At 28.2% G+C, this 10644-nt stretch overlaps 2 protein-coding genes across 9 annotated transcripts; one reads left to right on the top strand and one right to left on the bottom strand.

The window, feature by feature from the left end:
- Positions 1-343: 343 nt before the first annotated feature.
- LOC106791835 (uncharacterized protein PF11_0213-like) lies at positions 344-5418 on the bottom strand. 6 transcript variants are annotated; one of them, XM_014757807.1, is made up of 5 exons: positions 5073-5418; positions 4807-4991; positions 3080-3238; positions 1651-2632; positions 344-1572 (listed from the first exon to the last, which is right to left on the bottom strand). In XM_014757807.1, exons 2-5 carry the CDS (start codon positions 4981-4983, stop codon positions 683-685), a joined length of 2208 nt encoding a protein of 735 aa, XP_014613293.1. In that variant the 5' UTR covers positions 4984-4991; positions 5073-5418; the 3' UTR covers positions 344-682. The 6 variants fall into 6 exon arrangements, with proteins under 6 accessions (XP_014613293.1, XP_014613320.1, XP_014613285.1 ...); XM_014757834.1 differs by lacking the exon at positions 5073-5418 and adding exons at positions 3963-4098; positions 4255-4350 and having other exon boundaries at positions 344-2632; positions 4807-4891; XM_014757799.1 differs by having other exon boundaries at positions 344-2632; positions 5064-5418.
- Positions 5419-5668: 250 nt separating this feature from the next.
- Positions 5669-9711, top strand: LOC106791868 (nucleobindin-2-like). 3 transcript variants are annotated; one of them, XM_014757854.1, is made up of 12 exons: positions 5670-5884; positions 6409-6489; positions 6710-6825; positions 7191-7295; positions 7366-7587; positions 7668-7764; positions 7840-7916; positions 7989-8091; positions 8180-8360; positions 8434-8563; positions 8866-8907; positions 9053-9711. In XM_014757854.1, the coding sequence occupies exons 3-12, from the start codon at positions 6715-6717 to the stop codon at positions 9575-9577; spliced, it is 1593 nt and encodes a 530-aa protein (XP_014613340.1). In that variant the 5' UTR covers positions 5670-5884; positions 6409-6489; positions 6710-6714; the 3' UTR covers positions 9578-9711. The 3 variants fall into 3 exon arrangements, with proteins under 3 accessions (XP_014613333.1, XP_014613340.1, XP_014613349.1); XM_014757847.1 differs by lacking the exon at positions 6409-6489 and having other exon boundaries at positions 5669-5884; XM_014757863.1 differs by lacking the exons at positions 6409-6489; positions 8866-8907 and having other exon boundaries at positions 5671-5884.
- Positions 9712-10644: the final 933 nt, after the last annotated feature.

The following is a 10644-nucleotide window of genomic DNA, read 5'->3' as shown; positions in this document are numbered from 1 at the left end:
TAATTTTGTATTTTTGTCGTATCACGAATTGGATCTTTTCTTCTTGTTTAAAAATGAAATTATAACGCTAAAATGGAGTATATAAAGGATTATAATCTAATTATTTTTATCTCAACTAAAAATTATTTTATATTAATACAGCAGACAGTATGTTTTTAAATTCATTAAATTTGAATGAATATTATTTACAATGCCGTGTTTCGTAGGATCTCGTCTTGCAACAAAAAATATGAACAATAATGTATGTATTAAAATATATACAAAAAAAAAAAAAAAAAAAAAAAAATAGTAATTATAATAAAAATAAACGCTTGATAATTGTAGTTCAACGACGATGCAGAAATTACAAAAATTATATATATTCATTATTTACATTACTACAGTATTTAATTGTAAGCTCTTCAATGTATGTATTTTTTAAATAAATTCTTTACATAAGTACTGATGGATAATTCCGATAAAATTACGAAGTGAAATAAAATAAAAAAAAAAAAAGAAAATTAAAAGAAGAAGAAAAAAGAAATTTAAAAATAAAAAGACATTCGTTCAATTAATTACATATGTAAAATCTTTGATTTTGTACATCGTCTCATAATGCACTGTATGCATTACATAAAAAAAGAAAAGAGGATTAAACGCGTTCGAAATTTTTAATTTGACTAAAAATTTGGATTAATGTTTGTCATTGTCTATTTACAAAGGTAGCCGCTGATCCCAAACTAGTAACATGTTCAGCAAACAATTTTTTACGTTTAATATACTGTGGAGGCGCTGCCCTTATTTGTATATGACAAACAGTCTTGGTTTTGTTATCCTGAACAATACCTTTTAAATTTTGCTTCTTACCTAAGACATTAGATTCCAAAGAGGAATTTTTTCGCTTGTGATGATGATAATGATAATGATGATGAGGATTATTTATTTCTTGTTTCACTGGTGCAAAAAAGGAGCGAGTTTTACGTGGTTGGTAATCCGGTGTTGCCTGCATCCTTTCTAGCGCTGTACGCAAAGGTAACAAACCAACCGCAAACGGGATTTCACCGTTTGGTCTGTAATCGGCTAAATCCATGATATCACTGCTATGTTCTATGATATCCGACATGTCGCCCCATAAAGCTCGATTGATTCGTCCTACATTGTTTTGTTGGAAATGAGACGGCAATTCCATAGATATGTTCATCTTATCTATGTCGTTATTGTTCGTCGTCATTTCGCACTTAACTTTGTTACTCGCTTTAGATTTTTGGTCGGATTTATTGATGGTCTTCTTGATTTGAGTTTTGGAAGAATTTTTGGTAGAGTGCAGCTTGTTAAAACATTTTTTATTATATCGTGTAATATTATTGACGTTTTGATCCATTGCTTTTCGACTATTTTTTTTTCTCTTACGTTTTCTTGTAGAGAAAGATTCCATTTTGCTGGGAATATTAGTTTTATCTAAAAGTTTCTTAGTTACTATAGATTTTTTTAAAGATATAGCATTGTTGGTTAAATCTTCACTTTCTTGTTGGTTCAATCTGACGCTTCTTCTAAGAACCGGTTTTTCTATTTTTTGTACTTTGTCGTTTATGACTTGAAAATTAAAATCTTTCTTATTAACATTATTTTTATGTATACTAAAGATATTAGTATTTTCATTAAAATCCTTACATTTCATTAACGATCGTTGCTCGTTTATCATACCTTCTGCCACAGATTGCATATATTCATTATCCAAACCAAAATGATATTCGGCGCAATCCATATCCAAGGGTGTTAATAGTGTAACCGGTATACTATTACTAGATTGCATATCCGATAAATCAATAGAATTAGTAGAAGATAATTTTGATATCAAATTGTTTAGATGCGTTAATTCATTCTTTGTATTGATCACTGGTTTACGCTTTTTATGCGTATAAACTTTGATACATTTACCTATTTTATCAGGCGTATTGTCGATCACATTTTGTGTGGCATCTAATTTAATATCTTGGACACACTGCGGCAAGGTTGTTGAATATTTCTTAGATACTGTTAAATCTAAAACATCACAGCACTGTTCATATAATAAAGGTTTAATTTCTTTACTTTTATCTAAAGTTTCATCATTTATCTTAACATTATTCATTTTTATGTAATTATTTAATCTTTCCTTCTCGTATATTGATTTATTATATGATTCGTCTTGAATATTTTCTTTATGATCTTTCATTAATAAATTCTCCCTTAACGAAGATTCTACTTCATTTTTACATATATCTAAAATTTCGTCTTTTTTTTTCTTATTACTCATCTTCATACAATTCTCTATCCCTTCTTTGTTCCTTATTAATATAGCGCACAACTTATCTTGTGTTTCTTCTTTAAAATCTTCCGTTAATAAAGTATTCGTAGAGTTATTCTGTTGTACGTTGGTACTTTCGTTATCATACGAATCTTCGTATAACGTGTGCTTAAAAGTATTATCAAAATTATGTTTTGTACTAGTTAGATCATTTTTTGCGTTAACGCAACAATATTTTTCAAGGTTATTATTATTTTTTACGTATAATTCATTATCACTTTTATGCAATAGAGTTACGCTTTCATTAGTGTTGTTATAATTTTTTGTTTTCATTACCGTGTCTATTATACATGTTAACTCCTTTACCTAAATAAATGAAAAAAGAAATATTAGTTGTTGATATTATTTGATATTAGTAAATAAACAAGACGTAAATATATTATTTATAGACAGTTGACATAAATCTTGATTTTTCGTTTTTTAAATGAAAACATAGTAAACATGAATTGACGTTGTTATGCAAAAAGATTAAAAATTTGGATTTATAACCCAGTTAAAATTTTTAATTCATAAGATTCAAGATTAATAATTACCATATTAAAAATTATTATTAGCTTCATCGATAGTTGCACCAATCAATTTTTAATAAAATATTTACAATACTTCAAAAATAGTATTATATTAATATTTTTAGTTATATTTTGTTGTGTATTTATATTTCACATATAAATCACAAATGCATAGGAATCAAGACTCAATCAACTTCACAATGTACACAATATGTTAACTCATTTAAATAAATAAAACTTTTACTTTGAAAATTCTTGAAGCAGTTAACAAAGATGGCAAATTTTCATGAGATATAGTCGTTCCTCCGCAATACATAAATTCAACCATCGCCTTCAATACTTTAAAACTTAAATCTCTGAGTAAGATTATAGGTTCTTGTCCCAGGTCTTGTTGCAGTATTTTCTATAGTATAAAATAAATAATGTTTTAAAAGCAATAATCATTTACAATTATTTTATACAAATGAAAATTATTATTCGATTATAAAGGTTATAGAAAAATGATTCATGAATATATATATTATATATTTTCTCGCATATATCATTTTAATCCCTTACACTATAATTTAACACACATGCCAAAGTCTGTGCTATATTTCGTGCTTCTTCATATGTTTGATCTATAAAACTCACTATGATTAGGACTCGTGTTTGGGTCATAAAGTGTATTAAGAGTCTCATGCGTTGTTATAGTGCAAGAGGTTAATGACTCATCTTTTACGTCGATATTTATATGCAACTTAATATTATTTAATTTAATTATATGATACGTTAAAATTTTTATATTTGAATTAAATACCCATAGAGATAGATTGACGACAATAAATTCTCTATACGAATTAAAAATTATCCGAAATCCTAGAAATGGTGGTTTTATAATTTCTACTATCCTATACAAAAAGAAATTTGTTTGAATGTATATATATATATTTATATACACATATATATTATTTGACGATAGAGAAAGAACTTCATGCAAGTTGTGCTTGAATATTTACATCTAATCGATATTATATCGATAAATAAAATATTAAACATGTGCACGCACACCCTTAAATAAAACGCATACTTTGATATGCACGTTTGTCGATTATATCCCTAATTTATGTAAGTTGGTTACTTAATACCTTTCAAAGGAACTGCTGTTCTTCAAAAATGTGAAAAGTATGCCCCACCAAACTCAGTTTCCTCAAATGTTTGTAAAGAAAAATAAATTTCCAATAGACAGGGCTTTCTTTAGTTTATACGAATTTTCTATAACCCCTGTAAAATTGGTCTACCGTAAATATTTCTGCACATATTCTAACGTCGCAGTAAAGAGAGATAAAAAGAGAGAAAGACAGAGAGTATATATATCTGCGTTCTTATAAAAATATATTTTATCTTCATAAGAACTTTATATACTGAATATGTTTGTACATATGTATGAATGTGCGTATATTCGGTCCTTTTATACGTCAAAATCCCATGGTCGGTTGCAATGAAACATTACTGGTTTGCTCAAAATAAAATGAACTGAAATTCATATAAATTTTACATAAATACAGAAAGAGTTTTGTATATACAAAATGTGAGAAAGAACGTACAAATTTTTGTCAACTCATTAATAAATAATGAATGAAGAATTCAATCGGTTAAACGGATTAACGAATATAATTTCAAGAAAGAATTGATGCGATAATGATCATAATATTTCAAAGCGCATTAAAGTTAATACGCATGCGAAGCTAATTCAAGTTCCTACCTAATTTTACGATACAACTTTATATTTTTCTTTTTTATTTGCATTTGTAAACATATACCATTAAAACAATTTTTGTTAATGGATCAACAATTAAACTTCTGAAATATGAATTACTTATTACAATTGTAAAGATATATTAGATAAGGTTATGAAACTCAGAAATCAAACGAGACAAGATATTATAGAATACATTAATATTCTTAGAAATAATATTTGTATTGGTTTACCTCAAAGTATGTGCTATTGGAAGCTAAAACCAGTTTATGCACACGAAGCTTTTGATCTTCACACATAAGAGTAATGTCTACGAGTGCTTGACTTGCCAATAACTCACTGAATCTTTCGGTTACATATCCTGGATGACCTGACCATTTCAGGACACAATGATTAGTATTTTCAACCATGATTATAACTGTTAACAGAAATTTAAGATTATTTTCTTTTCACAACAATGAATTAGAAAATGGATGAAAAAATTATTAACCTCACTTACCTATAAAAATTATTTAAATTTAATATTAATCAAAATGTTGATTTTCCTCTGTCTCGTATAGATTGAAAAAAACCACGAAATCGTTTGATGAGACGTATGTGATCGACTAAGTTCGTTGCATTCCAATATGTCTCACTTATACATTTTCTAACGATATTCATTAAACGATACTGTGCTAAATTACCTCCTAGGTTTATTATTTTACAAAACATTGGTTTTACGAATGCACGAGAAAATGCTTATCTTACTTGATGCAGTCTTCGAATCAAAATCTAGCCATCTTAATCCGTATTATTACATACGGTATTATAACCATACATTAGCGACATAGGTGATACGAAATGGCGTCTCTAGTTTAATCGAGAAGTAATCCAGAAATTTCTATATTAAATTTAAATATTATAATAGAAAGTGATAAATATTATTATTGTCATCGATATATTAATCATTGAATAATATATATGATTTTATTTTTATTTATATTTTAATATTATGAATAATAAAACGGTGCTAAGATTCGGAAAAACTAGTGAAATTGTGACGATCAATCACAGCGTTCGACCAATCGAATTAAGTTTATTGTTCGATACATGAAAACACTGTCTTAACCTTACTTCTTAAGAACGTTTAGTATTTGTAGTTAAATTTTACGTTTCTCAATTTAACTATCACGTTATGTATATATTAAAACATCATTAAATTAAAATTAAACGCGGGCTTCCTTTAAACCTCGATGTATTCGAGTTACTGACAATTATCCTCTCTTATAGAATAATATATCAAGTGTCAAACGAGACGTCAAATATACGAAGGTTGGTATATTTTTTTCCTTTAACAATATTAAATACGAGCGCATTCTTTTTATTTCGTATATGTTAATTATTCTCTAACGTTTCATATTTATTTTATACATTTTGTAATGGATTAGCGTGTTATCATTTATAAATAAAAATGATTTTTACCATAAGCATATATATATATATAAATTGGATCTATTTTTTTCTTAATTAATTTGAACGATTAGCAGATGGTGCAAAATTGCTTTTAATTGTTAGTAGAATTTTTAATCGATATTTCTTTTCTTCTTGTTTCACCAATTTCATCACGCGAAATTTTTGTTTTATCTTGATGTTTTTTATCTCTATCTCTTTTTAATTATTTTTTCCCCTCTCTCCTTCTCACCATTTGTCAGTGTTATTCCTATTACGATGATCTAAAAAGAGCCACGACTCCAGTAATTGACGTCAACGCCAGCGAATTAGTTGTCACGTGTAATATTTTCTTTAGCTTGGTAATACTTTATCTTTAAAAAAGAAATCTGAATTTTTTTTCTTAGGCTTATCTCTATTTTAAATATTGAGATTATCTTGTCTTACGCGTATATCTATACAGAAGATTCTAGCGCGATTGAGATAAGGCAAGTATAAACTCCACTTGTCCAGTTTTCTGTTATTTCAACAAGCAGATACTTGCGATTATTTAAATAAGAAGATATTTTATTGAAATTTTTGTGCTATACATTATTCATCGCTTCAAAAATTCTACTTTAATTTATACATGAGTATATTTATTTAAATATGAATTTATTTATATTAGATTATTGTATATTTATTTCAATTTTTTTTATTTATTTATAGGAAATATGGATTGGTTTTTAAGTTTTTTCGTATGCGGTCTGTTGGTGCAAGTAATCGTTGCACCTCCAGTGACCAAAGACAAAGCTAATGAAGATCATAAGGAGAAAGAAAGTCAGGTAAGAAAAATAAAATGATAATAAAGGTAACAATATAGCGGTTTAGAATACATATAATTAAATAGGGTGTCCTCTAACTGGTGGTACAAGGGAGTAGGAGATGATTCTACATAAAAATCTAAGTTGGTAATGTAGAATGACATTTGTTTATACAAAGCTGTTTTTGAGAAAAATAAATTCTAAAATGTAAATTTAGTATGCGTGCACTTGATTCATTTTCAGCTCGATAGATTTCACTATCTTAACAATGCTTTTAGTGTCTAGGATTATAAGCTTTGACAAGTACTCACTTGTATCACCAGTTACAGGACACCTTGTATACACATTTTAATATTATTAAAAATGTCTATGGGTTTTATTCGTAGCCAGAGATGGAATATCATAGATATTTGAAGGAAGTCGTGGATGCCTTAGAAAGTGATCCAGATTTTCGTGCAAAACTTGAAAAAGCCAATGAGGAGGATATACGTGTAAGTGATTTATAATGATCGGTCTGAATGCATGAATTATTGATTTATATATTTAAAAATTATATATTAGACAGGAAAAATAGCTCATGAATTAGAATTTGTGAACCATAGAATAAGAACTAAATTGGATGAATTGAAACGAGAAGAATTGGAACGTTTGAGGCATCTTGCAATAAAGGAGAATCAGTTGAACAATGGTTTGGATCTTAAACATTTAAAGATAGCCGAACATTTAGATCATACTAATTCGCGCTCGTTTGAAATCAACGATTTGAAGAAACTAATAGCTAAGGTTTGTTGCATAACACTATTGATTTAATTTTTTAGTATATCATGGTACAAGTTTCTTAATCGTTCGATTATTTATCTTAGACGACAGAAGATTTAGAGGAAGCTGACAGACATAGACGTGAACAATTTAAGGAATATGAAATGCAAAAGAAATTCAATGAAGAGCAAAAATTGAAGGGTAATATTTGTCTATTTTTTGTTACTATAAGATTTTTAAAAATATACATATTCATGCAAGTTCTTATATTTGTAGCTATGAACGAGAAAGAAAAAGAACAGTATGTAAAACAAATTCAAGAATTAAAAGAGAAAAGCAAAAAGCATGTTCCTGTAAGTTTTCTATAATAATATAATGATATGAAATAGAATTAGCTATGTTGTTATAAATACGATTATTACCAGTTACACCATCCAGGCAGTAAGGGTCAGTTAGAAGATGTATGGACCGAGCAAGACGATATGAGTAGCGAAGATTTTGATCTTAAAAAATTCTTTTATATTCATGGTAAGTAAAATAATGTTCAAATTATATTTATAAATTAATCTGAATAATACGAGTGCGTATTTTTATCATTGATCTTTTTATTTTCCAGACGTTGATAATAACGGTGTTTGGGATCAGAACGAAGTAAAAGCTCTATTTTTAAAAGATTTGGATAAATTGTATGGCAAAGATGCAACGATAAGTGATCCTCTTGAAAAGGAAGAAGAAATGGAAAGAATGAGAGAGCATGTATTTAACGAAGCTGACCTTAACAAGGATGGTCTCATAAGGTATTATTTATATTAAGTTTATTGAAACTTACAATGCTATATATTTAAACAATCAATGTTGTTCCGTTCACAGCTATTCAGAGTTTTTGGAACAAGCCAAGAAACCAGATTTCCAAGAAGATCCAGGATGGGAAACATTGGGCGAACAAGAAATTTTTACTAAAGAAGAATATGAGGCTTATAACAAACGTGTGCAAGAAATGGTAAGTGAACAATAGCTTGAATAAGATTTTTATTACAATAAATATATTGATTTCTTCTTGTATGGAAGATTAATATTCAGTGCGGGTTACTTAGAAAATTATTTTCTTTTGAATATTGGAGATGCAATTAGAATGTTCTTTACTTTTCTTGCTTTAATTTTTAATATGTTTCTTTTCTATTTGTAATAGTGTTTTATTTCTTAACAAAGCACGAACACAATTTATTTTGTTTAGTTTTTATTTGTAGTATTTAGAAAAATTAATATAGCTTGCACACACGCATGTTTTGGTTTTGTTACCAGCTACAAAAGGAGCATGGTAATGCACCTCTACACGATCAACAGGTGAGCTTTCCTCGCATCCTTGATGTACTAGTAAAATGCATAATTAAAGTCCTTTTGAAATAAGATAAACAGTTTTATTTTATTTTTTATAAAAGCGTATTTAAAAAATTGAATGAAACGAGAATACAAATTTGTTTTCTTCTAGTTACCACCACAACATATGCCCGTACTACAACAACAAGTTGGCAACAATCAAGTTAATCAACAACAGTATCAGTATCAAGGACAACCGGTTCAACAGCAATATAATCCGCAACAAATTCCAGTACAGCAACAACATTACCAAGGCCAAGTACCAATCCAACAACAACCGCATTATCAACTGCAACAACAGCATTTGGAACAACAGCAGTATCAAGGACAGATGATGGCTCAAAATGGACAATTTCATGGACAGATACAATCTAATCAGATACCAATACAACATCAACAAATACAACAAGCGCAGCAAATCCAACAACAACAACAACAACAACAGCAATATCAGCCACAGCAGCAACAACAAAATATTCCAAATACGATATCGCAGCAGCAACATGTTCAAAATCAAATACCATCGGTCCCAGAACAAAACAAGGAGAATCCTGTGGTACAACAAAGTCTACCGTCGGCTGCCAATTCCGCACAACAAATTCAATCAAATAGCATAAACAATGCTGGAAAAGTTTAATCTATATACATACATATATATATGTAAAATTCGACACGTTTTGGCTATATACTTGAATGACTTCAGTATTAATCAGAGATTTTCCAAGATCGTCTTTTAGTTCGGAAACTAAAAAAAAAAGGAAAAAAAAAAAACCAAAAAAAAACAAAAAAGATATCACAATTTTACAAATATGACAAAAAAATTTAACTAATTTGTAGATATTTATTAATTATTGTTAAAAGAAATTTATGATTTTACAGTGAGACGTGTAAAAATGTTGTTTTTATCGATGACTAATCGTTAAAATAAAATAAAATTTTACTTAATTAAATTACTGGGCATAAAAGCAATTTTGTTTCAAGTGTAAAAGAAATATAGTTTCTTTTCTTTCTTCTTATTCTTTTCCAATAAATAATTTATGTATAATTCCTATCTCGGTTGTTATATTGACTTTCGAACGCTTGACCTGTACTACTTAAACGTCCGATCGTATAAGAGCGATCCGCTTGCATTACTTAAACGTCTGACCTACGAGTAATTTACTTATACTACTTAATGTCTGACCATATATACTGGCGCCCGAGATCCGTACTATTTAAATGTTTGACCATGAACGAGTGTGATTGACTCTTACTACTGAAGATCCTTATGACCTAGAATTCAATTTTTTATTTGAAAAATTGAATTTTTTTTCTGTCGCATAAACGTGCCAATACGTACCTGTGATGTATATTTGTGGATAATCGTACGCGAAAATCTTTTCAGTATTATAATATTTTTATAATTCTTTTCCTTTTTCAATTCCAAATCGCTGGTAACTCAACTAAATAGTTCTTTTTTTACACAGAAACAAATCCGAAAGATTTTAACTGATAAAAAAAATTAATTATGCCTTTTAGGCTCTTTAGAATTCCAATTAGGTTTCAGATTTTAATATTATAGTTTTGTAATTAGAAAGAGAAAATTAGCCAACAAAAGTTTCGACGAAATTATAATTGATTTTTAAAATCACGTAAGTTTCTGATTCGATATTTTTAAAGGATATTTTCATTAACTTATGTAGTCATGTTGAAATAGAAAAAATT

The sequence above is a fragment of the Polistes canadensis genome, unplaced genomic scaffold, assembly GCF_001313835.1.
Source record: "Polistes canadensis isolate GaletaPanama2010 unplaced genomic scaffold, ASM131383v1 scaffold_8, whole genome shotgun sequence".
In the NCBI taxonomy this organism is placed as follows: domain Eukaryota; kingdom Metazoa; phylum Arthropoda; class Insecta; order Hymenoptera; family Vespidae; genus Polistes; species Polistes canadensis.
Note: the sequence above shows the minus strand (reverse complement) of the source record. Positions and strands in the feature narration are given on the sequence as shown.

Bases quoted from the DNA above. Each gene is read 5' to 3' on its own strand.
- LOC106791835 (XM_014757799.1), bottom strand. From the start codon at position 4,983: ATGGTTGAAAATACTAATCATTGTGTCCTGAAATGGTCAGGTCATCCA. The intron at 3,239-4,806 runs GTAAACCAATAC...TTTATACTATAG, and splicing joins CCAATAGCACATACTTTGAG to AAAATACTGCAACAAGACCT. The intron at 2,633-3,079 runs GTAAAAGTTTTA...TCATTTATTTAG, and splicing joins CTGCTTCAAGAATTTTCAAA to GTAAAGGAGTTAACATGTAT.
- LOC106791868 (XM_014757847.1), top strand. From the start codon at position 6,715: ATGGATTGGTTTTTAAGTTTTTTCGTATGCGGTCTGTTGGTGCAAGTA. The intron at 7,765-7,839 runs GTAATATTTGTC...TTATATTTGTAG, and splicing joins TGAAGAGCAAAAATTGAAGG to CTATGAACGAGAAAGAAAAA. The intron at 8,092-8,179 runs GTAAGTAAAATA...TTTATTTTCCAG, and splicing joins AAAATTCTTTTATATTCATG to ACGTTGATAATAACGGTGTT.